The sequence below is a fragment of the Caloenas nicobarica genome, chromosome 12 (assembly GCF_036013445.1).
Source record: "Caloenas nicobarica isolate bCalNic1 chromosome 12, bCalNic1.hap1, whole genome shotgun sequence".
NCBI lineage: Eukaryota > Metazoa > Chordata > Aves > Columbiformes > Columbidae > Caloenas > Caloenas nicobarica.
The window spans coordinates 489848-517063 of NC_088256.1; the positions used below are offsets into that span (position 1 = coordinate 489848).

The 27216-nt window shown below is 51.7% G+C and overlaps 2 protein-coding genes across 2 annotated transcripts; one reads left to right on the forward strand and one right to left on the reverse strand.

Annotated features, from left to right (window-relative positions):
• Window positions 1-3315: 3315 nt before the first annotated feature.
• LOC135993642 (olfactory receptor 14J1-like) lies at window positions 3316-5417 on the forward strand. Its single transcript, XM_065643653.1, has 2 exons — window positions 3316-3813; window positions 5373-5417. The coding sequence occupies exons 1-2, from the start codon at window positions 3316-3318 to the stop codon at window positions 5415-5417; spliced, it is 543 nt and encodes a 180-aa protein (XP_065499725.1).
• Window positions 5418-25970: 20553 nt separating this feature from the next.
• On the reverse strand, window positions 25971-26933 carry LOC135993643 (olfactory receptor 14J1-like). The gene has a single exon (XM_065643654.1). It carries the CDS (start codon window positions 26931-26933, stop codon window positions 25971-25973), a length of 963 nt encoding a protein of 320 aa, XP_065499726.1.
• Window positions 26934-27216: the final 283 nt, after the last annotated feature.

Consider the following 27216-nt stretch of genomic DNA (forward strand, 5'->3'; position numbering starts at 1 on the left):
TGGGCTGCTTTGGCCCAGCAGAGCTGGGGAGGCGCAGCAGCGTAGGAGTCGCCTGAGAGTGCTTGAAGGGTGGTTTCAGAGATGGTGGAGGTTTTCTTCAGAGTGGGAAACATCATGAGAAAGAAATAATGGCACACAGTGCAGCTGGGGAGGTCCAGGCTGGACATGAGGAGGAAGGAATTTGAGTGGAAGGGCAGTGCTGTGGTGGAGCAGGTCACCCAGAGGGAGTCTGCATCAGCCCAAGGCTTTGTGCTTCAAGGAACAGCTGGGGAGGATGGAGAGATACCAGCAAAGAAAGGAAGATGCTCAGACAAGAGCAAGGTGGGGTAGCAGGGGGGATGTGTCCAGCCTGCAGGGAAAGAGGTGCAGGTGATGCCACAGCATTGGACAGGCTGTCGTGGAGGTGATCAAGGGATGTAAAGAGGCTGAAAGCCCCCAACAGACATGAGCTCCTTCTCCCCTTGGCTGTGTCTGTTGTCTCCAGCTCTGATGCCTGTGAGGAGACACCTTGTCCTTACAGCAAAGGGGCCTCATGGCCTCCTTGTCCCCAGCCAGGAACCTGGGAGGTGTCGGACCATAGTCCTGCCCTTGGCCCTGCGCAGCCCCACATCACAGTGTCCCAGGAAGGGCCCTGGGCAACGTGGGAGGGACAGGATGTGCCTTTCCAGGGTTGAGGGTCAGGGCTTGGCCCTTTGATTAAAGAAACACGTCCAGGTTTACTCAGCATCAGGGAGACTTTCACCTTCGTTTCCCTAACTTCTCCTCTCAGCCTCCAGTTTTCTTTTCTAACCAGATCCTGGGGTCATTTCCTCAGTAATGCCGCTCAGTGGGACCCATTAACATTACAAGAAACTTTGGAGTTTGAATCTGACTTGGACTTCTTCAGACATTTCTTCAACTGCCCCTCAGGGTCTGATGTTCATGGCCTCAGCAGCAAACCCACCAGAGGGGTCATTAAAGTGCCTTGGGCTGCTCCTATGCTGCTGAGCTGGGCTGGGCTCCTGGGACAGAGGGAGCTCATGGCAAGCGGCAGCGCTGCAGAGAGACAGCTCTGCCCAGGAGCAGCTCCTCTGCACAGCGCAGCAGGGCTGAGGGCTCTGCCTGGGGATCTCAGGGAGATGAGCAAGGCAGAGAGAGATTAAAGGTGGTCAGGATGGGGAGGATGACTGAGAGCTCACTGGAGGAGAAATCTTTGAGGCCCTTGCCATGGTAAGTCTGTGTGTGCAAGGCAATGCAGCTGTAGCTCCTGGAGGCATCTCACAAAACTGGTACAGGCAGAGCTTGAGGGATCTGTAAGGAGGGGGCTCTTGTCAGGCAATTTTGAACACTGTGAAGATGGGTGAGCACCCAGGGGTGCCCAGGGCTGTCCTGCAGAGCAGTTTCCCTGCACCCCAGGGCTGTGCCGGGGCAGGGACTCTGCCGCCTGCCAGGGTCAGCGCTCAGCCTGCCCGGGGAGATCCCCACAGTGCTGTGGGGAGAAAGTCTGCGTGGAAGGAGCCACCTCTGGCTGGGTAGGGTCCTGGTATGGAGTGGCTGCATCAGTCAAGCCTGCTCGTAGGTCCAGATCACTTTAGGACATGCCCAGGAGGCTTTGGAAAAGCACAGCAAGACAGGGGCTCTGTGGAAGGGAAGGATCCTGTTCTAACAGTCTCATACTTGTCTGTGTGGTCAATGAAACACAGAAATTACTGTCTCAGTTCAGGACGAAGCACTGACATTCCAAATGTATTACTCTTAGAGGTGAATAAACCTGGGAGTATCATAAATGGACACACTCTGGCTTCCAGACAACATCAGCATGACTTTTCCATGCTCATTATTGTTGGTCTGATGTTCCCATCAGAGCCAGCCCACACAGACCTGCCCCTGGGCAGTGCCCGGCTGCTGAGAGGGGTCTGCAGGGCAGAGCTGAGCACACAGCGGCTGGCATGGGGTCTGTGACACTGACAGGAGGAGACCTGGGCACAGAGACACAGCTGCAGGCAGGGGCAGCTCCAGGCAGCAGAGCAGGGGCTGTTCAGGAGCTCGTTTGCTCCTTCTCTGCAGATGGCTGCTGCGTGTTGTCTGCTGGGCAATGATCTGACTGTCCCTTTAGCACATCCCATCTCCAGGAGCCCTGACTCTGCTCTGCCTGTCCTGCTGGGCTCACCAGCTGCCCCCAGAAAGGCCCAGCTCTGCTGTAGGATGCCAGGAGTGCTGAGCCTTTCCTTGGGGTCCGCACTCTCCTGCCAGAGTCCTTTGCTTCTCTGGGGGAGGGGTTGTGTCCTGCTCTCTCCATCACATCTCCACCTCTGGGCTGGGACAGGGAAGAGTTTGCAGATCTGCCCTTTCAAACTGGGCTCTCCTGCTCCAGTGTGAGTCCAGTTTTGGGTTTTCTTTTAAAGAGAGATTTGTTTATGAAGTCATTTTCAAGGCAGCACAAGCGAAAGCACAGGGCAAATGGGTAAACACTGCTCTCCTGACTCTGCACTGAGCCACAGAGAGATGAGCCCTTTTGCCTGTCCTGTCTCAAGACTCTTCACATTTTCAGTCATATCTATGAGGAATTCAACGCCTGCAAATTCCACTCATGAAATGCGATGGTGGAAAACTAAGAATACAGACAAACTCATCATAATTGTATGCTAAGCCTCTGCTCTGCAGCCCAAGCTCTTAAGTGTCACGGGTGCTGATATTGAACTTTTCCATTAATGGTGCATAAAATCTGGCATTGCTTGTGAACGTCAGATCTGTCACCGACCAGCTCCCATGTCCCCCCTGCAGCAGAGCAAGGCTGGCTGCTTGGCCCAGGACGGGCAGAGGTCCTGCTCCTCACAGAACACTCAGCCAGCACACACCAGAGGAAGGAAATGCATTTGAATTGGGGTGCTTACTATGAAAAGATACAGTGCCCTTCTCAGAGGAGTCTTCCCGCATTTTATCTTGTCATTTCATTTTTTAGACCAGGGCCTCCATATCAAGAAAGAGCAAATGTCCAACACCAGCTCCATTACCCAGTTCCTCCTCCTGGCGTTCACAGACACACAGGAGCTGCAGCTCTTGCACTTCTGGCTCTTCCTGGGCATCTACCTGGCTGCCCTCCTGGGCAACAGCCTCATCATCACCACCATAGCCTGTGACCAGCACCTCCACACCCCCATGTACTTCTTCCTGCTCAACCTTGCCCACCTTGACCTGGGCTCCATCTCCATCACTGTCCCCAAATCCATGGCCAATTCCCTCTGGGACAGCAGGGTCATTTCCTTTGCAGGATGTGCTGCCCAGGTCTTCTTTGTAGGTTTCTTATTTGGTGCAGAGTATTCTCTTCTCACCATCATGTCCTATGACTGCTATGTTGCCATTTGCAAACCCCTGCACTACGGGACCCTTCTGGGCGCTAGAGCTTGTGTCCACATGGCAGCAGCTGCCTGGGCCACTGGGTTTCTCCATGCTCTGCTGCACACGGCCAATGCATTTTCACTGCCACTGTGCAAGGGCAATGCCCTGGACCAGTTCTTCTGTGAAATCCCCCAGATCCTCAAGCTCTCCTGCTCAAACTCATACTTCAGGGAACTTGGGCTTCTTGTGGTTAGTCTCTTAGTAATATTTGGGTGTTTTATTTTCATTCTTTTCTCCTATGTGCAGATCTTGAGGGCCGTGCTGAGGATCCCCTCTGAGCAGGGACAGCACAAAGCCTTTTCCACGTGCCTCCCTCACCTGGCCGTGGTCTCCCTGTTTGTCAGCACTGCTGTGTTTGCCTACCTGAAGCCCCCCTCCATCTCCTCCCCATCCCTGGACCTGGTGGTGTCTGTTCTGTACTCAGTGGTGCCTCCAGCAGTGAACCCCCTCATCTACAGCATGAGGAACCAGGAGCTCAAGGATGCCCTGTGGAAACTCATATCTTAGTGTTTTCTGAAGCAATAAACTGCCCATCTGCTTCTGCATAGGAGTTTTAATGTAGCTAGTTACAGGTCCAGCCTCTCATCTGTCTTTTCTGTTGTTATTGACTTTTTTTTATTGTGATAACATTGTCATCCCCTTTCTAAATCACTTTCTTCTCCAAAGTTTCTTGCAATGTTAATGGGTCCCACTGAGGGACACAACTGAGAAATCATCCCAAGGGTCACTTAGAGCAGAAATCTGGAGTCAGTGGTGACAGGTCAGGAAAAGCAAAATAAAGGTCTGTCTGATGCTGAGTAAACCTGGACGTGTTTCTTTAATCAAAGGGCCAAGCCCTGACCCTCAACCCTGGAAAGGCACATCCTGTCCCTCCCACGTTGCCCAGGGCCCTTCCTGGGACACTGTGATGTGGGGCTGCGCAGGGCCAAGGGCAGGACTATGGTCCGACACCTCCCAGGTTCCTGGCTGGGGACAAGAAGGCCATGAGGCCCCTGTGCTATAAGGACAAGGTGTCTCCTCACAGGCATCAGAGGTGGAGACCACAGCCATCGCTAAGGGGAGAAGGAGCTCATGTCTGTTGGGGGCTTTCAGCCTCTTTACATCCCTTGATCATCTCCACGACAGCCTGTCCTATGCTGTGGCATCCCCTGCACCTCTTTCCCTGCAGGCTGGACACATCCCCCCTGCTACCCCACCTTGCTCTTGTCTGAGCATCTTCCTTCCTTTGCTGGTATCTCTCCATCCTCCCCAGCTGTTCCTTGAAGCAAAGCCTTGGGCTGATGCAGACTCCCTCTGGGTGACCTGCTCCACCACAGCACTGCCCTTCCAGTCACATTCCTTTCTGCTCATGTCCAGCCTGGACCTCCCCAGCTGCACTGTGTGCCATTATTTCTTTCTCATGGTGTTTCCCAATATGAAGAAAACCTCCACTCTCTCTGAAACCACCCTTCGAGCACTCTCAGGCTACTCCTACACTGCTGCAGCCTCCCCAGTGCTGCTGGGCCAAAGCAGCCCAGGTCCCTCAGCATCCCACACCATGTGCACAAGGTCCTGGACCCTGCCTTGGCAGAGCCCTACACTCTCCAGTTCCTCCCTGCTTCTCCAAACTTGGAAGCTGCACACTGGCACACACCCGTGTGTGTGGGGTCACACCAGTGCTGAACCGAATGGGATGAGAACTCCAGGTGTCTGGGTCCCCACGCTGCTCCTCATGCAGTCCCGTGTGCAGCTGCCTTGTTCATGGTGAGCGTGCAGCACAGGCTTGTGTGGCGGCCCTTGTAGTGCCCAGGCCCTTCTCCTCAGGGTCACTGCTCAGCGTGTCAGGTCCTGCTCTGTCCTGATGGATGGGGTTGTTCTCCTGCCCTGATACAGAACTGGCCACTTCTCCTTATCAAACTTCAGAGCTTTCTGATTGCAAAACCAAGCTTTTCGCCAGGTCTGGACTCTCCCTGGACCGAAGCTCCATTTGCTCAGCTGTTAATGTTTGCATGCAGATGGCTTATCCTGATGAGGTTTTCTCTCCCAAGACAACAGCATGAGGAGCTACAGGGCACTACAAACAGTCCCTCCTGGAGAAGCTGTGGGATCTTAAGGGTCTGGTACTCATAGTGCCTGAGGTCTTCACTTAGAGGGGAGTTTTCCCTTCATGTGGGGGAACATCAGGAATGTGTGGAGCTCTGCCTGGGGACAGACAATGTCAGCTGAAGGTTGAGGGCTCAGCGTGAGAGGGCAGAACAACATGGACAGTGTTGTGGTGACTGGCCGTCAGATACTGACTCACTGATCAGGAAGATGAATTAGATGAGGCCTCCTTCAGACAAATGAAAGAAGCCTCATGTTTCCAGGGCTGTGTCCTCATGGCAGACCTAAGATATCCCAATAGCTGCAAGGTACCAGCCATCCAGGAGGGTTTTGGAGCTCAAGGACAACATCTTCCTGACAGGGGTGACTGAGGAGTCAGTGAGGTGAGGTGCCCTGTGGGACTTCACACTTACAAACCAGAAAGAGTTGGTCAGGGATGTGACAGTCACGGATGGGAAAGTGGAGTTGAGGCTCTTGGAAGATGATAACAAGGCAAAGAGCAGGATTTCAGGAGAGCAGGCTTTGGCCTGCTGAGGGACCTACTTGGGTTCTATGGGATATGACCTTGGGGTCTGCAGTGTGTTTTCTCTCACATTTCCTCCCTCCTCTCTCCCACCTGCTGTTGTGCAGCATTTTTTACCCTTTCTCAAATACAATATCACAGAGGTGCTGCCAGCATCACTGAGTGGCTCAGATTTGTCAAGGAGTGGGTCCATCTTGCAGCCAGCTGAAATCTTTTCTGTCTGATGCCGGTCAAACTCCTGTCGTCTTCTCAGAGAGGTGACAACTGTAGCACACCCACACTCACCCCCAGTTCCAAGACTTGGCCATGTAAACCCAGTACAGGGTGATAACGTGTCGGGTGTTACAAACTACTTGATCATGGAGAAGAAATGGAAAAGATCTTCTGTCAGCAACCTGAGGAAGTCTCAAGTCAATGAGTGGGTTCCTATGGGGAACTGTCATTGTCCTGACATTCACTGGCCAGGCAAATCGGCAGGTGCCAACAGTCCAGAGGATCTTGGGCCAACTGCTTTATGTGGCTGCCTGGTGAGACAACAAGGGGGATGCTCACGTGGATCTGGAACTCGGAAACAAAGAAGAGCTGGTGAGGGATGTGAACATCAGTGTCCACCTTGGCTGTCATGACCAAGCAACAGTGGGATTCCAGGCACCAGAGGGGAGGGAGGAAGGCCAGCAGCAGAGCACAGGCTGGTGGGCTCCAGAGGAGAAGACACGGACATACTGGGAGACGGCAGCCAATAAAGGTGGTGACATGGAAGTAGGTCTGAAGGGTGAAGGAGCTCAGGAAATCTGAGAAGCCTTACAGGACAGCCTGCTCCAAGCACAAGAATGATCTCTCCAAGTACCTATGAAAAGAAGACTTTACATCATGAGGCTGCTTGTCTGAACTGACGGAGCTCCAGGTCAAAAGGGCAGCACATGGGAGGTGGAAGCAGGTCAAGCTGTAAAGGAGGAATTTAGAATCCTTGTCCATGGATGTGGGGATGATGCCAAAGCTGCCCTGGACTTGATACCTGCAGGGGAGGCTGAGGGCACCAAGATGAGCTGACATTGCTTCCTTACAGTAAAATAATAGACAGGGTGAACGTGGGCCTGCTGCTGAACTTTGTAAGAGTAGAATCAGACAGGACTGAGGTACTTCATGGCTTCTTTGCCTCCGTCTTCACCAGCAAGGTCTCCTGGAACTTTGTTCCTGTAGGCAGGAGTCTGGAGAACACCCAGGAATGGATGGGGGTCCAGTCAGGGGTTACCTGAGCAAACTCAGACACCATTAGAGAAAAGGAGATGGGTCACTTGACCAGCTCCCTGAATACAAGTATTGCTGTCCTGTGGCACCTGAGATTCCCAGGAACTCCCACCTCTGGGTCCAGAGGGTGTGATTCCTCTTGAGGTGTCCAGTCCTGTCTCCTCACTCAAGTGGTGCATCAGGCACCCGCTTTTCTGACACATTCAGTCTTTATCAGGAGATTCTCTAGATCAATATTTATTGGAGATGGTTGATACGAGCTGTTCTGGAAATGAGGGCATTGGGAGTGGGACAGAAATAGAAGAAATTTGGCTTAATTAGTATTTGTTATGGAAATGCTCTCTGTTTGGCTACAGTTCTGAAATCTGTCTAATCATCCGCACCAGACTGGAAGCCTTTAGGCAAGTGCTGCAGAGAGCCTTGGCTTGTAAGCGCATTTTGGACGTTAATGAGCCCTCTGCTGCCATGGTCCTGAACTGCAGCTACTGAAAGAATTAACAAACCTCTAATGAAGTGAAAGGCAGAAACACACCCCAAATTTCTGAGGGTGTTTGGGACCCCACGAAGGGCCATCGCTGACACAAGCAGTCCCTGTCCCTGGAGGCTGGTGAAGGAAAAGCCTGGAGACGATGTTCAGAGGTGGTAAGGGCAATTTGGAGGTGGCTCTGGTGCCACGTCAGCCCTTCATGTTTGTTTATCATCAGAATGGCCAAGCCCTGACCCCCAGGGCCTGGCAAAGGAGACCCTTTCAGTCAAATGTTTCTCAAGGCTCTGCCTGTGGTCACTGGGAGGGTATTTGTGGTTTGGGGGTGGGTTTGGTGCCAAGTGCTCTTGCTTTAACCACAAGGCTCTGGTTTTCTGAGGAGTTGGCAATGCCTGTGAGGTCCCACAAGCCCATGCAGCTCCTTTCATAGACCTGGCAATGGTCACCAACCACCCGAGTTGTCCCAGTCCCAAACTTGCTTGAATCCTCTATTTGGATCCATGGCCCAGCACTGAAATGCACACGTTTTTTCTTCTGCTGCCCTAAAATAAAAAATAAAAATCAATCTATTCCATATTAGCATGACCAGACCATGGTCTTTAGGTCTTCTTCTTTAACACACTTACTGCTACACATAGACCCCTCTCTTTCTGCACTCCCATGTGTCTCTCAGACCTTTCACTCTTGTCCTCCAGTAATGGGCCAACACTCCAGGAGGTTGGTGCTTCCTCCAGGCTCATGGATGATTCCTGAGGACCATCCAAGCACGGGGAGTGTAAGAGAGGAGCAGAGCAAGGTCAGCTCATGGGCCATGCCTGAGCAAAGCTTCCCTCGAGGGTGGCTGTTGTGTGGCACCACTCACCTGGCTCTCCAGGCAGGTTGGGCACTGGTTTGGTGCCTGCACTGGCAGTTTCCCCTTTCTGGGGTAAAAGACCTTCAATGAGAGATGGTTGTAGAGATCTAGGTTGCAGACATTTGAAGCAGTCGTTTCAAAATCTGAGCAGGCTCAGTTTTGGAGCCATCGAAAAATAGAGACAATCTCAAGGATGTTTTTGAAAGTGGCACTATCAGTAATAAGAATAACAGGGAATTCCTTATTCCTGATGATGACAGTGAACTAAAGTTTTTAAATTTCATTTCCAACAGTCACTCTTGCTTCTCAAAAGATCTGTCTCAGAGGATAACCTCTTGCATGGAGTTCTTTTTAAGAGCTTTTTCTGTCACTTCTACTAGATTTATAATTTTAAAAGTACTTCCTAGGACAGAATTTCCCTGAAATCACCCCTCTTTCATGCTTTTTCCCCATTTCTTCTGGTGTGAGGAGAGGTGACATAGGGCAGGTTCAATTGTTTTTTAGCCAAAGGACAAGGAACAGATCCCCGGTTGGTGCAAAGGCACAAAGGCATCCAGAATGTTTATGTGGTGTGCACTGACACACACCGTCACCTGCATTTCCAGTCTCTCAAGTCCCAAAAGTGCAGCAGAGTCTGGAGTTCTGAGCTCCCTTCATCTGCCCTGTGTGACACATGTGAAATGAAACTACCCCAGCCAAAATGTTGGTTTTGATTCTCTTCACAGCCTGAAGCACCACATGGGTCAGGAGATGAGCCAGGATACCCAAAAAGGACTCACAGGCTCTGCTCTTCAAGTTCAGGTGTTCCCGGGAATCTCAGCAGACAAGTTGTGTCGATTCCTGGGTGCAAGGAGCTGGTCAAGAGCCTCGTCTCCATTTCTGTAACGATGGCTTTGCTGCCTGGCTGATGTGCAGACTCTGTACATGAATGCTCAAACCTCTTAAGCAACCTGCTCTGAAAGGATGAACAAGGTGGGCATGAGGATAGCAAAAAAGAAGAATCTGGGTTGGGGCAAATGAAAAGGAATGCAAAAGATGTGGTCAGGGCTGTTTGGGGCACATGTAAAGCAGCCCTGCACCTCGTGTGAATTGTTCCTTTGGTCAGAGACAACCTGAGAGCTTTCTCGAATTTGCAAACATGAAGGGAATGAAAGGACAGCATCATTCAGGCTGGATGGGACCTCAGGAGGTGTCTTGACCAACCTCCTGCTCAAAGCAGGGTCAGACCAGATTACTCAGGGCTTTATCCAAACACATCTTGGTCACTTTCTGGAGTAGAGTGGATGCGCACCCCTGGGAAACAGCTTCAAGTGCTTCACTGTCCTCATGATTGGAAAGTTTCTCCCTTTCTATTGCACCTTTCCAAGCCCAACCATCCAGATTATTTTTTACCCATCTACTTACACACTGACACAGACCATAATATCCTACTTCGGACACAAGAATATTGCAGGGGATGATGCTGAATGCCTTGCTGACTTCCACATAACAGACCACCACTGCTCTCCCCATGTCCAGCAACCCTGTCCTTTCCTCACAGAAAGCAAAGACGATGGACAGGCACAACCTGCCCTGGGTAAACCCCGTCACCTTCTCTTTCACACACCCAGAAATGGGGTCCCAGTCGACATGCTCTAGGGCACAGCCCTCAGTTCCCCTGCTCACCCATTGGACATTTTTGAGAAGTGCACGCAATGTGTGAGAGCTGCCAGTGGTCAGGGAGTCCCCCCAGTCTCCATGAGCTTTCCAAGATGGTGGAGAGTGGCCTCACTGTGACATGGTCCTTCTGTCTCAGCTCCTGGGATGCTGCCCCTCCTGTCCCATAGACTGGAAAGGATTGTGTTAGTTCCAGTGACCCCTGACTTGATCCCCATCCACTGCTGGTTGTTCTGCCTCCAGTGACAGAGGCCTGGGAGACGTTGCTGTTGAAGATGGAGGACCAGAGACACAGAGAATATCACTTCTTTCCTTTACTAAATTCATCAGTGGCCACCCAGTGTCTCTGTTTCTCCTTTCACTGTTCCTGCAGTAGTAACAGCTCATTATGGGGCCCTTGAATTGCCTTACAGGTCTAGACTGAGTTTTGCTCTGGCCTGTTGCTGTGCTTGGAGGCTGCTGTCCTTGAAGACCAGATGAACTAACTTCTGCCACCCTGCCTTGGCAGTTTATTCCATCCGTGTCACAGCTCTGTCTGCAACACTGACAGCTCCAGCTCACCCAGTCAGGTCCCTGGCTGAGGCCATTGCTTCACATCTGGACTGAACCACCCCAGCTGTGGCAACAGGAAACCTGTGAGTCGCCCCATGGAAACGTGGTACCAAGTGTCCAAGACTCCATGCATGGAAAGGCTTTGCTTTAGAGCACAGACATGAGATGGTCAAAAGGTTACTGAATGTCTCTCTAGACCTAGGAGTATAAACCCAGAATATAATGCCTAAATTCATTCCGGGGAACATATTCCTCCCCCAATTTGGAAAAATTAGATCCTTTGCTGTCACATTCCTGGTGTCCTGCCTAATGATGGGACAAGAAAAGGTGATTCTTATACCAATTTGTTTTCTAATACAAAGAACACAATGCTGGCAAGAAGTGTCACTGCTGAAGAGAGAGAGTAAGCATCACTGATTACTTGAGGTTGTTTCAAAGGATGTGCCGCTGGAGCCCCAAGGACACCTGGAGAGAGCCCAGAGGGGACAGAGAAAGGACCATCATGGGCTGCTCCTGTGCTGCTGAGCTGGGCTGGGCTCCTGGGACAGAGGGAGCTCATGGCAAGCGGCAGTGCTGCAGAGAGACAGCTCTGCCCAGGAGCAGCTCCTCTGCAAAGCGCACCAGGGCTGAGGGCTCTGCCTGGGGACCCCACGGAGACGAGCAAGGCAGAGAGAGATTAAAGGTGGTCAGGACTGGCAAGATGACTGAGAGCTCAGCGGAGGAAAAATCTTTGAGGCTCTTGCCATGGTAAGTCTGTGCGTGCAGGGCAATGCAGCTGTAGCTCCTGGAGGCATCTCATCAAGTTAGCACAGGCACAGCTTGAGGGATCTGTAAGGAGGGGACTCTTATCAGGCAGTTTTGAACAGCTGTGAAGCTGGGTGAGCACCCAGGGGTGCCCAGGGCTGTCCTGCAGAGCAGGGTCCCTGCCCCCCAGGGCTGTGCTGGGGCAGGGACTCTGCTGCCTGTTAGGGTGAGTGCTCAGCCTGTCTGGGGAGATCCCAGCAACACTGAGGGGAGAAGCTGTGGGGGGAAGGAGTGACCCCCGGCAGGGCAGGGCAGGGTCCTTCTGCTGCTGGGTTTTCTGTGGGTCAGGGCTGCTCACAGCTCCAGCTCACTCCAGACTGCTTCCAATTGGAGGTTTCAAGGAGAAGATCTATACAGGTAATACTATAAAGATAAGGAGCATTCCCAAGTCTGTTTCCTGTTCCAAGATTTGGAGGGTGGGGGGGATGGAGGAAAGGATAAATGAAAAAGGAACTCTGAGTGATCAGCACATCTGCCAGAAGCCTCATAACGTCCCTTCAGCCACTCCTCTGCCCATGGACAGCAGCAGCATCACATCTGCTGAACCCATCAGCCTTAGTCTGCCCTGTCCTTTTTTCCAGCCTGCAAACCTTCTGCTCTCAGCAGTGCCTGGTGGCTTGTCAGGGTAACATGGGAGTGTGATCAGCTTCCATCTCAGAAAGGTGCCAGCCCAGGGCAAGACAGAGGGACAGACCAGCTGCCCTCAATCTGCACTGACCCACGCTCATCCTCTGGTCTCGCAGGACTCGCTCTGAGTGCAGCAGAAATGATGAGGGTTTCTGACACCCAAGAACACTCTCCAGGGGAGTTGCAGGATTGGACTAGATGATCTTTCGAGGTCCATTCCAATCCCTAACATTGTGTGATTCTGTGAAGCTGTCAAAACCCCAAACATTTCAAACGTCATTTTACCATCCTGTTTCATTCTGGTGATAGTGCAGATGCTGACAGGCCCTTCTTCACCAGCAGCAGTTTCAGATGACAACTTTGAACCCCAGGTCTGTCCCCTGCCCCCCGTTCCCATGACCCCCTGCTGCAGAGCAGGGCTGACCTCCAGCCAGCACCACCCAGGGCTCAGCCAGGGAGCTGAAGGAATGTCTGGAAAAGGACAAGGGGATGTGGAGCAGGGGGAGGGTGCATGAGAAATGGCTTTGATTTTGCTCAGAGAAGTCTCCTGTAACTTGTCACTGTCTTTTCTTCTTGTGTCAGTGCCATATGCCCAGAGGCTGTAGATGTCCAACAGCAGCTCCATCACCCAGTTCCTCCTCCTGGCGTTCACAGACACACGGGAGCTGCAGCTCTTGCACTTCTGGCTCTTCCTGGGCATCTACCTGGCTGCCCTCCTGGGCAACGGCCTCATCATCACCACCATAGCCTGTGACCAGCACCTCCACACCCCCATGTACTTCTTCCTCCTCAACCTCGCCCTCCTTGATCTGGGCTCCATCTCCATCACTGGCCCCAAATCCATGGCCAGCTCTCTCTGGGATACCAGGGTCATTTCCTTTGCAGGATGTGCTGCCCAGGTCTTCTTTCTATGTTTTCTTGTTTGGTGCAGAGTATTCTCTTCTCACCATCCTGTCCTACGACCACTACGTTGCCATCTGCAAAGCCCTGCACTATGGGACCCTCCTGGGCAGCAGAGCTTGTGTCCACATGGCAGCAGCTGCCTGGGCCACTGGGTTTCTCAGTGCTCTGCTGCACACGGCCAATGCATTTTCACTGCCACTGTGCAATGGCAATGCCCTGGACCAGTTCTTCTGTGAAATCCCCCAGATCCTCAAGCTCTCCTGTTCAAACTCGTACCTCAGGGAACTTGGGCTTCTTGGGTTTTGTGCCTGTTTAGCTTTTATGTGTTTTGTGTTCATTGTGCTGTCCTATGTGCAGATCTTCAGGGCTGTGCTGAGGATCCCCTCTGAGCAGGGACGGCACAAAGCCTTTATCATGTGCCTCCCTCACCTGGCCGTGGTCTCCCTGTTTGTCATCACTGGCATGTTTTCCTACCTGAAACCCGCCTCCATCTCCTCTCCTTCCCTGGATCTGGTGGTGTCTGTTCTGTACTCAGTGGTGCCTCCAGCAGTGAACCCCCTCATCTACAGCATGAGGAACCAGGAGCTCAAGGATGCCCTGTGGAAACTCATATCTTAGTGTTTTCTGAAGCAATAAACTGTATATCTGCTTCTACATAGCAGTTTTAATGTAACTAGTTACATGTCCAGCCTCTCATCTGTGTTTTCTGTTGTTATTGGTGTTTTTTCTATTGTGATAATGTTGTCATCCCCTTTCTAAATCACTGTCTGCCTTTCTTTTATTACCACTGGCAGTGTAAATGAGGAGCCATGATCCGTGTGTATTTAAACAAAATAAAGGGTCCTGTAGTGACCTTTTTTTTGCTATATCCTTCCTGCAAGGCCTTTTGGAGCTGCAGGGACAGTTCCTGTGTGCATGGGAGGAGGGGAAAAGAGTTCAGCATGGCAGCACTGCCAGGGAGCACCAGCGCTTGGCCTTCCAGAGCTGTTCTCGAACCACTCCCACACTCTCCTTCTCATCCCTTGTGTTGGTGCAAGACCTGAGTGCTCTAGCAGCTTGGTCACCGTCCTGCTGTGTGTCAGTCCTGTGAGTGCAGGCAGGGACAGGCAATGGGCACTTGTGTGACAGAGCTGGCCTCAGAGCAGCCTTTCCAGAAAGAAAGGTGATCTCGTCAGGGTAAGAGTTTTTCCAAGAAAGTGGCGACAGATGCAAACAGCAGGGTACAGCTGAACAGCGTGTGTGTGCAGGGCTGGGCACACAGCAGTGTCCTCTCACAGCCAGGCCTCCTGTCAGAGACCTGCAGGACCAGCAGAGCAGGGTCTGGGCTGTGCCCGTGTGCACTGGACACTCCGCGGAAGCTGCCCCAGGGCATCGTCATGGACTGGCCCCTCACAACCACCATTTCCAGCCCTGGCCTCTCACCCACAGAGGTGGTTGTTCTCTCCGTGGATGGACACTGAATGAGTAGGTCAGCAGTCCATGTTTACTTTGTACACACGAGATGTCAGCACACACATCATGTACGTGAGGTGACATGAACGCGAGTGAGCACAAACACCATCAACTATTCCTTGGGCTTCCATGAAGGCCTGTGGCACAGACAAGATCATGAGGTCACTTGATATTGGGAGGAACACCCCATGGGAAATCACTTGAATGCAGCACTGGGATGTGCTTCCTTGAACTGAGGTCCCCATGTCCATTCCTCATGACGTGGGACATGTCAGATGAGCGCAGAGCAGAGTGACACACCACAGGGCTGAGGTGTCTCCTGTCCCTTTGGAGTGGCAACAGGAGGCCAGAGAGACACTGTGACTCCTGCCGCTGTGTGTAAAAGGGACAAACTCTGTCTCTGAACATCCCTGGGTGCATAAGGCGTCCATGAGGCCAGCTCAGATGAGGATGCTTGACAGGAACCCTGATATTTCTGTGTGTGACTCCAGCAACAAACCCCACTGGATCAATGAGATTCATCTCAGCTGTCTTGGACAAGCTCATTGCAAGTGCTCCAGTCTGCTATGTCACCCTTGCCCATGATTCCGGATTGTGCTCTCAAAAGTGCCATAGAAACCAGAATGGTTAGAGGGGCCTTTGAAAACGCAGACCTCAAACCCATCTTCAAGAAGAGCACGAACAGGAACTGGGAGAATTACAGGCTGGCCACCCTACCTCCGGTCCTGGGAAAGGGATGGGAAGTGTCCTCCTGCCGCCATTTCCAGGAATGTGAAGGACAAGGAAGGGATTGCTGAACCCAAATGGACAGGGGAAAGAAAGGCATGTTGTGTACAGGGCATTTGCAAGGCCTCAGACATGGTCTCCTTCTGGCCAGAGTGCTGCTGATGGGGCTCAAGAAGTGGATGCTGGGTGGGAAGTTGGCTGAACCATCAAGCCCAAATATCATCAGTGGAACAAAGTCATCCCTGCAGCCAGTTAGCAGTGTCATCTTTCAGTGACCAGCACTTGGGCCAGCACTTTATTCTCCCCTTCTATGATGTAACAGAGTGCACTTTCAGTGCCCTTGAGGATAATCCAAACCTGGGAGGAGGCCTTGAGCAACCTCCCCTGGTTCACTCTGCCCTGAGCAGGAGAGTGAGACAAGATGAGTGAGACAAGGGCTCTCTTCAAACCTCAGTTATTCTGTGATTTGAATAAATGTTTGCCTTGGAGAGTTTTCTGGAGAGACAATAGATAGAAAATAGTAAAAAAATAAAAAGGCAGAAGAGCAGATATAGAAGGTGTTAACATAAATACAGCAGTTCCAGTGAGGAGTGCTTTTCACCCACATTGTTAGTAAGAAATATATTTGACAAATTTGAACAAGGTGAGGAAGCAAGATGGGTGTCTACAGCCTGCAGGAAAAGAGGGGCAGGGGTGTGGAACACGCTTCAGTCTTGGTCAGGTCCTGGGTGCTAAGGAGGGGGATGGATGGGTGTGGTATTATGAGGTCAGTTGTGTCTCCGAAACTCACAATCCAGTAAGCAGCGTGTGGCTGTGAAGGGGACTGTGGGGTCAGTTCTGTCCCTGGAGGTGACAGCCCAGCAGCAGGGACATGGCTGGGAAAGAACCTCTGCCAAAGGACCCACAGGCCCTACCCAGGAAGAGGCCTTGGAGACAGGTTGTCATGTCCATTCTGCCTGAGAACATGATGGGACAGCAGCAGGGACATGGTCGTGTCTGTCAGAGAAGCTGAAAGACCCAGCACTCATGGGATGTAGGAGATAATGGTAAGGTGACTGCCCTCTGGTGAGGTGAACGACCACAAGAAGCCTAATGGGTTGGGTGGTCTGCATGAAGGGCAGTTTGTGAGATGGTCGAGCTCTCCTTGATACTGGGAAGAAGCAGGAAAGAGAAAAAAAAAGTCACAAAGTGCAACTTGAAAGGTGAGGACAGGATGTCAGGAGGAAGAAATGTCACTGGAAGGGCAGTGCTGTGGTGCAAGAGGTCACCCAGAGGGAGCTGGATCAGCCCGTGGCTTTGTGTTCCAAAGAACAGCCAGTGAGGGTGCAGACACATTAGTGAAGGGACAGAAATGCTGCGGTGAGAGCAGGTGGGGAAGTGAGACGGGTGTCTGCAGCCTGCAGGGAAAGAGGGGCAGGGGTAGGACCATGTAGAACAGCCTGCGGTGGAGATGGCAAAGGGCACTGGCAAGGCTGGAAGGGACCAACAGAACCCAGGTCTCTGTCCCCTTGGCCATGGCAGTTGTCCCTGCCACTGAGGCCTAGGAGAAGACATGTTGTCCTCATGGCACTGGGGCCTCGTTGCCTCCTTGCAGCCCCATGGGGAAGCTGGAAGTTGTTGTACCAGTGTTGTCCTTCCCTCGGCCTTGCACACCCACATCCCACGGTCCCAGGAAGAGCCCTGAGCCGTGTGTGAGGAACAGGATCCCCCTTCCCATTGCCTGGAGGTCATGGCTTCTCCTTTCTGCTTCAGAAAGCAAACCAAGGGGTTTCTCACCATCAGAGCTGAAGAAAAGACTAAAAGGAGACCTCATGGTGGCTACAGCTTCCTCACAAGGGGAGAAGGAAGGGAAGTTACTGATCTCTTCCCTCTGGTGAGCAGTGACAGAATCCGAAGGAATCACAGAATCACAGAATGTTAGGGATTGGAAGGGACCTCAAAAGCTCATCCAGTCCAATCTCCCTGCCAGAGCAGGAACACCTAGGTGAGGTTACACAGGAAGACGTCCAGGCGGGTTTTCAATGTCTCCAGAGAAGGAGAATCCACAACCTCCCTGGGCAGCCTGTTCCAGTGTTCCGTCACCCTGACTGAGAAGAAGTTTCTTCTCAAATTTAAGTGGAACCTCTTGTGTTCCAGCTCGAAACCATTACCTCTTGTCTTACTGTTGGTTGTCACTGAGAAGAGCTTGGCTCCATCCCCGTGACACCCACCCTTTATATATTTATAAACACTAATGAGGTCACCCCTCAGTCTCCTCCAAGCTAAAGAGACCCAGCTCCCTCAGCCTTTCATCATAAGGGAGATGCTCCACTCCCTTAATCATCTTCGTGGCCCTGCGCTGGACTCTCTCCAGCAGTTCCCTGTCCTTCTTGAACTGAGGGGCCCAGAACTGGACACAATATTCCAGATGAGGTCTCACCAGGGCAGAGTAGAGGGGAAGCAGAACCTCTCTCAACCTACTAACCACCCCCAGGAAGATGTGCCAGGGAGGGTCAGTTGGACAGGAGGAAAAGGTTCTTCACCCAGAGGGTGCTGGACACTGGAACAGGCTCCCCAGGGAGGTGTCACGGCCCCAAGCCTGACAGTGTTCAAGAAGAAAGTGGACAATGCCCTCAGACACATGATGTGAACTGTGGGGTTGTCCTGTGCAGGGACAGGAATTGGACTCGATGATCCGTGTGGGTCCCTTCCAACTCAAGACATTCTATGATTCTATGAAATACTAGGTCAAAAGCCCATGTTTTCATTGTACAGATGAGTTGTAAACATACACATCATGTGCATGTCCATTGTATGCATGTGGTGAGATGAACCCAAGGGAGCACAAATGCTTTCAGCCATTCCTTGGCGCGCCATAAAGGTCAGTGGGACAGAAATGGTGTTCAGGGGTCTCTTCCAACCTGTGTTATTGTAGGATTCCATGAATCTTTTCCTTGGAGAGCTCTTTCAAGACAGAATAGACAGAGGAAGAAGAACAGAAAAAAAACTCTAAAGAGTCAGAAGCAGAGATATAAAATGCCCCAGTGTAAATACAGCAGCTCCTCTGGGGAACGTTTCTCCGCTCAAACCCTTCATAGGAAATCTATTAGATAAATTTGATGAAAGCAGCTTAGTTTTATCTGCTCACACACTGGAGCACAAGGAGGGTGATGGCTGGGTACGATGTCATGTGCTCAGCTGTGTCTCAGGAACTCATAGTCCAGTAGGAAGCCAATGGCTGTGGAGGGGACTGTGAGGTCACTTGTGCCTCTGCAGGGGATAGGCCAACAGCAGGAACATGGCTGGGAAAGGGACTGGGAGGTCACACATACGAGACGAGCAATTGGGCCCAATCAGCATGGCTTTATGAAAGGCAGGTCCTGCTTGACCAACCTGATCTCCTTCTGTGACAAGGTGACCGGCTTAGCAGATGAGGGAAAGCCTGTCATGGGGGAGTGAATCTGCCACACAGGCTGCGGATGTTGTGTACTTGGACTTCAGTAAAGCCTTTGACACCATATCCCACAGCATCTCCTGGAGAATCTGCAGCTCATGGCCTGGATGGGTGTATCTGTGATGGATAAAGAACTGGCTGGAGGGCAGGGCCCAAAGAGTTGTGAATGGAGACAAATCCGGCCATGAGTGGTGTCCCCAGGGCTCAGTATTGGGGCCAGTTCTGTTTAATCTCTTTATCAATGATCTGGATGAGAGGATCGAGTGCACCCTCAGTAAGTTTGCAGATGACACCAGTTGGCTGGGAGTGTTTATCTGCTGGAGGGTGTAATGGCCATACAGAGGGATCTGGAGTTGCTGGGTCATTAGGCTGAGGCTAATTGTCTGAAGTTTAACAAGGCCAAGTGCCATGTCCTGCACCTGGGTCAAAACAATCTCCTGCAACACTACAGGCTCAGGGAAGAGTGGCTGGAAAGCTGCCTGGTGGAAAAAGACCTGAGGGTGTTGATCGACAGCAGCTGAACTTGAGCCAGTGTGTGCCCAGGTGGCCAAAATGCCAATGGCCTGCTGGCGTGTATCAAGAATAGTGTAGTGGGCAAAACCGGGGCAGTGATCATACCCTTGTACTCGGCGCTGGTGAGACAACAACTCAAATCCTCAGTTCAGTTTTGGGCTCCTTCACTATAGGAAAGACCTTGAGGTGCTTGAGTGAGTGCACAGGAGGGCAACAAGGCTGTTGAGGGTCTGGAGCACAAGTCTTCTGAGGAGCAGCTGAGGGGCCCGGGGTGCTTAGCCTGGAGAAAAGGAGGCTGAGGGGAGACCTTCTCACTCTCTACAACTATCTGAAAGGAGATTGTAGCATGGAGGGTGTTGGTCTTCTCCTGAGTAGCAAGTGATAGGATGAGAGGAAACCGCCTCAGCTTGTGCCAGACAAGGTTCAGAACTGATATTCAGAAACATTTCTTCATGGAAAAGGTTGTGAAGCAGTGGAACAGGCTGCCCAGGGAAGTGGTTGAGTCATCGTTCCTTGAGGTGTCTAAAAGTTGTATAGACGAGGTTCTTAGGGACATGGTTTAGTGCTGCAGTTAGGTTATGGTTGGACTCAATGATCTCAATGGTCTCTTCCAACTCAAATGATTCTATGATTCTATGCTTGAAAGGTTATTTCCCAGACTGTGGAGCTTTCCTTGGAGGTAGGAATCATAGAATCCTAAAGAGTGTTGGAAGGGAGCTTCAAAGGTCATCTAGTCCAACCCCCCTGCCATGAGCAGGGACATCTTCAACCAGATCAGGTTGCTCAGAGCCCCGTCCAGCCTGGCCTGGGATGTCTCCAGGGGTGAGGCATCCACCACCTCTCTGAGCAACCAGTGGTCATGTTTCATCACCCGCATTATAAAAAATGTCCTCCATGTGTCTGGCCTGGATGTCCCCTCTTCTAGTTCAAAACCATCACCTCTTGTCCTATCACAACAGGCCCTGTTAAAAAGTCTGTCCCCATCCTTCTTATAGGCCTCTTTTCAGTACAGAAAGGTCACAATAAGGTCTCCCTGGAGCCTTCTCTTCTCCAGGCTGAACTATATCAACTCTCCCAGCCTGTCCTCCCAGCAGAGCTGTTCCATCCCTCTGATTATCTTGGTGACCCTGCTCTGGACCGTCTCCAATAGATCCATGTCTTTCCTGCACTGAGGGCTCCAGAGCTGGATGCAGGATTCCAGGTGGGGTCTCACCAGAGTGGGGCAGAATCCCCTCCCTTGACCTGCTGGTCATGGTCCTTCAGGTGCAGCCCAAGATGTGTTTGGCCTTCTGGGCTGCAAGCGCACATTGCTGGCTCCTGTCCAGTCTTTCACCCACCAGTATCCCCAAGTCCTTCTCGTCAGGTCTGCTCTCCATCCCCTCATCCCCCAGCCTGTACTGATAGTGGGGGTTGCCCCAACCCAGGTGCAGAACCTTGTGTTTGGCCTTGTTGAACCTCTGGAGATTCACATGGGTCCACTTCTTGAGCTTATCCAGGTCACTCTGGATGGCCTTCTGTCCCTCAGGCGAGTCAGCAACACCACTCAGTTTGGTGACATTCGCAAACTTGCTGAGGGTGCACTTGATCCCACTATGCCATTGATGAAGATATTAAACGGTACTGATTCCAGTATGGACCCCTGAGGGACACCACTTGTCACCAGTGGCCATCCAGACATTGTGCCATTGACCACCACTATCTGGGTGCAACCATTGAGCCAGTTCCTCAGCCACCAAGCAGTCCAGCCATCCAATATATACCTTTCCAATGTAGAGAGAAGGATGTTGTGAGGGACCACGTCAAAGGCTTTACAGAAGTCCAGATGGATATGACATCCATTGCCCTTCCTTTGTCCACTGATGTAGTTACTCCATCGTAGAAGGCCACGGGGTTAGTCAGGCAGGACTTGCCCTTGGTGAAGCCGTGCTGGCTGTCTCAAATCAGCTCCCTGTCCTCCTTGTGCCTCAGCACAGCTTCTAGGAGGATCTGTTCCATGATCTTCCCAGGCACAGGTAAGAGGCTGACAGGTCAGTAGTTTCCAGGGTCCTCCTTTCTACAGCAGAGAGAAACACTGCCACACAGCGCAGCTTGGAACGTGGAGACTGGACATGAGGAGGAAGACATGTCACTCAAAGGGTAGTGCTGTGGTACAAGAAATCATCCAGGAGCATGAGATTAGTCCACCTCCTTGTGTTTCAAGGAGTGGAGCATAAGAGTGGAGACACATCAGTGAATGTATGGAAATACCAGGGTGAGAGCAAGGGGAGGAAGCAAGATGGGTGTCTACAGCCTGCAGGGAAACAGAAGCAGCTGTGGGACAGTGTAGGACAACCTGTGGTGGAGATGGCAAAGGGCACTGGCAAATGTCGCCAAGAGAACCCAAGTCTTTGTCCCCTTGGCTATGGCAATCATCTCTGCCACCAAGGCCTATGAGGAGACATGTTGTCCTCAGGCACTGTGGGCACCTCATGGCCTCCTTGCACACCCCCAGTAAGGCTGGGAACTGTCACACCATTGTCCTTCACTCAGCATCACACAGCCCACATCCCCCTGCCCCAGGAAGAGCCCTGAGCAACGTGTGAGGGACAGGATCTGCCTTCCCAGGGGCTGGGGGTCAGGCCTTGGCCTCTCTGCTTCATCCAACAAAACCAGGCTTTTCTCAGCACTTCAGCTGCCTGCACATTACCCTTTGTTTATCTGCCATCATGGCCTCCAATTCTCTGCTCTAACGAGCCCCCAGGGAGGCTTTGCTGGTACTTGCCCTCAGTGGAACTCATTAATACTTCAAGGTACTTAGTACTTTTTTCCTCTGACTTTGACTTCTGGAAAGGTAGCACCTGAGGTTCAAGGACTCAGCACCAAATGCACCATGGGGCTCATTACACTGAAGAAATCTCTAAGAAACCATGTCTCTTCCTGTAATTTCCTTCTAGTCTTGTACAGTTAATTAGAGAGGTTTCCTAGTGTAGTTACAGAGAATGATTTCAAAAACCTTGTAATAAAAATGACTTTTTTTTTGGTAAAGGGTATAGTTTATTATTTTTCAGTGTGGAGAATAGATGATTGCAGCATTATCTCATTGATGCTGATCTTGGTTCTCTCCTGTGGTCTAGGGTCTATTCCTGCAGTCTCACCTGGAGCACTGTTTGCAGTTCTGGATGCCACAGGATAAAAAAGATATTACGCTGCTAGAGAGTGTCCAGAAGAGGCTACAAAGTTGGTGAAGGTTTTGGAGGAGTTGCTGAAGTCACTGGGTTTGTTCATTTTGGAGAAGACGGGACTGAAAGGAGACCTCATTGTGGTCTACAGCTTCCTCACAAGGGGAGGAGGATGGGCAGGCAATGAGCTCTTCTCTTTAGTGACCAATGACAGAACCTGAGGGAATGGCAGGAAGATGAACCAGGGAGGCTTAGGTTGGACATGAGGAAAAGGTTCTTCACACAGAGGGTGCTGGAGCACTGAAACAGGCTCCCCAGGGAGGTGTCACAGTCCCAAGCCTGACAGTGATCAAGAAGAGACTGGACAACACCCTCAGACACACGGCGTGACCTGTGGGGAGAATTTATGATCTTTGGAAGGAGGGGCAGGAGACTCAAGAGGAATACAAGGATGCTTTGGCTAGGCCCAAAGAGTTGTGGTGAATGGAGCCAAATCCAGTTGGTGGCCGGTCACGAGTGGTGTCCCCAGGGCTCGGTATTGAGGCCAGTTCTGTTTAATCTCTTTATCAATCATCTGGACGAGGGGATCGAGTGCACCCTCAGTAAGTTCATAGATGACACCAAGTTGTTTGGGAGTGTTGATCTGCTGGAGGGTGGGAAGGCCATACAGAGGGATCTAGACAAGCTGGAACGTTGGGCTGAGGCCAGTTGTATGAGGCCTAACAAGGCCAAGTGCCGGGTCCTGCACTTGGGTCAGAACAACCCAGGCAGTGCTACAGGCTTAGGGAAGAGTGTCTGGAAAGCTGCCTGGCACAAAAGGACCTGGCGGTGTTGATTGACGGCAGTTGAACAGGAGCCAGCATGTGCCCTGTTGGCCAAAAAGGCCAGCAGCATCCTGGCTTGTATCAGGAATAGTGTGGCCAGCAGGACTAGAGAAGAGATCATCCCCTTGTACTGTGGTCAGTTTTAGGCCCCTCATGACAAGGAAGACATCGAGGTGCTGGAGAGAGATCAGAGGAGGGTGTGACAAGGCTGGTGAAGGGGCTGGAGCACAAGTCTTACGAGGAGCAGCTGAAGGACCTTGGGGGATTCAGTCTGGAGAAAAGGAGGCTGAGGAGAGACCTTATCACTCTCTACAGCTCTCTGAAAGGAGGTTGTAGCATGGAGGGTTTTGGTCTCTTCTCCCAAGTACCAAGTGAGAGGACAAGAGGAAATGGCCTCAAGTTGCGCCAGGGAAGGTTCAGGTTGGATATTAGGAAACATTTTTTCACAGAAAGGGTTTTGAAGCAATGGAACAGACTGGCCAGAGAGGTGGAGGAGTCACCATCCCTGAAGGTATTTAAAAGACAGATAGATGAGGCTCTTAGGGACATGGTTTAGTGCCAGATTTAGGTTATGGCTGGACTTGATGATTTTAAGGGTCTATTCCAACCACAATTATTCTATGATTCTATGATAAGTCATTTTCAATATTTTCTTTCTCAGGGGACTATGCAACCTCCCTGAGAGCCATGACTTTTCTGAGGTGTTTGAGAGATGTCTCACGGTGACACCAGCCAGTTCCACCAGCACCTGTCTGCCACTTCCTGTGCCAAAACTTTTCTTCATAACCCAACCTTTCAGGCGAGTTTCTGGGACACAGCAAATGCTCTCCAGGTCCTCTGGGCCTATTCAGAAGAGAGCAGCAGGCCAATATGTTGATGGTTTCTCTGTGCACCTCAAAGCTTTCCTGACCATTTTTCTCAGTGCCCCACTTCTGCACAACCTTTCTGGTCCTTAAGCTGTGGATGAGGGGGTTGAGCAGGGATGTGGGGATGGTGTAGAAAAAAGGCTTTGTCAAACTGTCTTGGGAGGGTTGTTCTGGGCATCCCACAGTCAAGGATGAGGGTGCTGTAGAAAACAGTGGCACTGGTGAGAGGAGCTGGTGGAGAAGGCCTTGTGCCTGTCTACACTGGGGTAGAGAGCAGTGATGCATTCGTGGGATGCCCATGTGAACAGGAAGGGGAGAAATGGCTCTGAAATGCAAACGCTCAGCACATGCAAGAGTTGCAGAAAATAGTCCTAACACGTCTGTGAGCAGAGATGGTGCTATCGTCAGCCACAAAACTGGGAAGCAACTGGGTCTGGGTGGTGGAGCTGATGCAGGTCTCCAGGGAGGTCACACTGACCTCGGTTCCAGGAAGCACATCCCAGTGCTGCATTCAGGTGGTTTCTTGGGGAAGTTACTCTCAACATGAAGTGACCTCAATACACTGTCCCACAGGCCTCCATGGCACTCACAGGAGTAGCTGGTGACATTTGTGCTCATTTGGGTTGGTTTCCCCCCACACAGGATGCTCACATGTCCCCTCAGTGCTCACCTGGACTTCTGACCTAGTCATCTGGTGTCCTTCCATGGGGGGAAGAACAAGCTCTCTGAGCCGTGGTGAGAGGACAATGATCAAAATGGTGGCTGCAAGAGGCAACAGCCCCAAGCTGGCACCTGGCAGCATGACAGACTGTTTCCATGTCTCTCTTGCACACACACTGTGTCCTGCTCTTCTCCTGGGACATCCCATCTCCCCACAAAGCCTTTCCCTAGGGAGAGCACACCTGCACTGGCCTGGCTGCCATTCCTGCACACTGTCCCCACGCTCCCCACAGCCCCCGAGCTGGGGGTTTTGCTCTGTAGATCAAGTGGACTGTGGTGCCCGGGCTGTGGTGACTCTGCGGGGCCATACTGGTCAGGCTGGGAGGCAGCCCCAGCTGATGGTGGTCACTGCCACTGACCGCATCCCACACAAACTCTTGGGTGGCCATGGAGGGTGCTCAGAGGGACCCTGCCTTATTCACCATGTGCGTGCATGCTGACCACCAACGGGCAACTGCTGAACAACCTGCCCGAAGTCCCTCGAAAGCCACACTGGGACCCTGATCTCATCACACTGAGCCCACACAGAAACAAGCAAAACAATGAGCCTCTTGAGAGTCTGTTCCTTAGGCCTGTTCTTTAAAACAACTCTGGAAGAAGATCTAAACCTTCAGGCACTGTGCTAAGGAGATCCCCTTGCTGATGGAGATGCTGTTCTAAGGCCAGCTCTGTCACAGAAGTGCCCATTGCCTGTCCTGGTCACAGGACTGACACACAGTATGACTGTGACCAAACCCTCAGGCCTTACAGCAGCACAACGGCTGAGAAGGAGAGTGGGGAAGTGGAAAGAGAAGGTCTCTGGAAAGAACAAGGCTGGTGCTCCCTGGCAGAGCTGCTCTGCTGGGACTGTTTCCTCCATCTTTGCCCACGGACATCTTGTATTGAGCTTCACAAAGGTTGCAGAGGAAAGATCTCAGACAAACTGTTCACTGCAGGGTCATTTATTTTGTTTAAATACACAGAGAGCACAACTTCTCATTTACAAGGTCTTTCACTTGAACTATAAAGGTGGACAAATAATTAGAAGTGAGATGAATAATAACATTTCTTTGTGGGCAGTATTATCATAGTTAAAAAAGCAAAACCAAACAAGCCCTCCCCCAACTCCAAACAATCATCCACAACTACAAAACATAAACAAGACAGGTTGGATCTGTCATGAGTTATGTCATGAGTGATATGAAGAAGATGAGATGTTTAATGACTTGGAAAAGAATCCAGCCATCAGTTTCCACAGGGCATCCCTGAGCTCCTGGTTCCTCATGCTGTAGATGAGGGGGTTCACTGCTGGAGGCACCACTGAGTACAGAACAGACACCACCAGGTCCAGGGATGGGGAGGAGATGGAGGGGGCCTTCAGGTAGGCAAACACAGCAGTGCTGACAAACAGGGAGACCACGGCCAGGTGAGGGAGGCATGTGGAAAAGGCTTTGTGCCGTCCCTGCTCAGAGGGGATCCTCAGCACGGCCCTCAAGATCTGCACATAGGACAGCACAATGAACACAAAACATACAAAGAATACAGAGGCACCAAATATAAGAAGCCCAGCTTCCCTGAGGTAGGCATCTGAGCAGGAGAGTTTGAGGATCGGGGGGATTTCACAGAAGAACTGGTGCAGGGCATTGCCCTTGCAGAGTGGCAGTGAAAATGTATTGCCCGTGTGCAGCAAAGAATAGAGAAACCCAGTGCCCCAGGCAGCTGCTGCCATGTGGACACAAGCTCTGCTGCCCAGGAGGGTCCCGTAGTGCAGGGGTTTGCAGATGGCAATGTAGCGGTCGTAGGATATGATGGAGAGAAGAAAATATTCTGCTGAAATTAAAAAGACAAACAGAAAGACCTGGGCAGCACATCCCGTGTAGGTGATGTCCCTGGTGTCCCAGAGGGAATTGGCCATGGACTTGGGGACAGTGATGGAGATGCAGCCCAGGTCGAGGAGGGCGAGGTTGAGGAGGAAGAAGTACATGGGGGTGTGGAGCTGCTGGTCACAGGCTATGGTGGTGATGATGAGGCCGTTGCCCAGGAGGGCAGCCAGGTAGATGCCCAGGAAGAGCCAGAAGTGCAAGAGCTGCAGCTCCCGTGTGTCTGTGAATGCCAGGAGGAGGAACTGGGTGATGGAGCTGCTGTTGGACATTTGCTCTACCTGTGGGCATGAGGAGCTGTGCAAGGAGGAAAAGACAGTGATGGTTTAGATGAGACTTCTCTGGGAAAAAACAAAGCCATTTCCCACAGACCCTCCCACAAAGAGACTCTTTTCTTTTTCCAGGAGAACGTTCTGGCTGGAGCCCTCATCGGTGTGTGATGAGTGTGCAATGAAGAGTAGGGTCTCTGCCCAGGGGCTCTTGAGGAGTCAGCCTGACCCTGTGTGATTGGGTGGGGCAGGGGCCAGTCCTGGGGTTCAGCTTTGTCAGATGGAA

Excerpts from the sequence above, each read along its gene's own strand:
- LOC135993643 (XM_065643654.1), bottom strand. The coding sequence starts at position 26,933 with ATGTCCAACAGCAGCTCCATCACCCAGTTCCTCCTCCTGGCATTCACA.
- LOC135993642 (XM_065643653.1), top strand. The coding sequence starts at position 3,316 with ATGTCCTATGACTGCTATGTTGCCATTTGCAAACCCCTGCACTACGGG. Across the intron at positions 3,814-5,372 it reads TGTACTCAGTGGTGCCTCCA|ATGGCTTATCCTGATGAGGT; the intron begins GCAGTGAACCCC and ends GTTTGCATGCAG.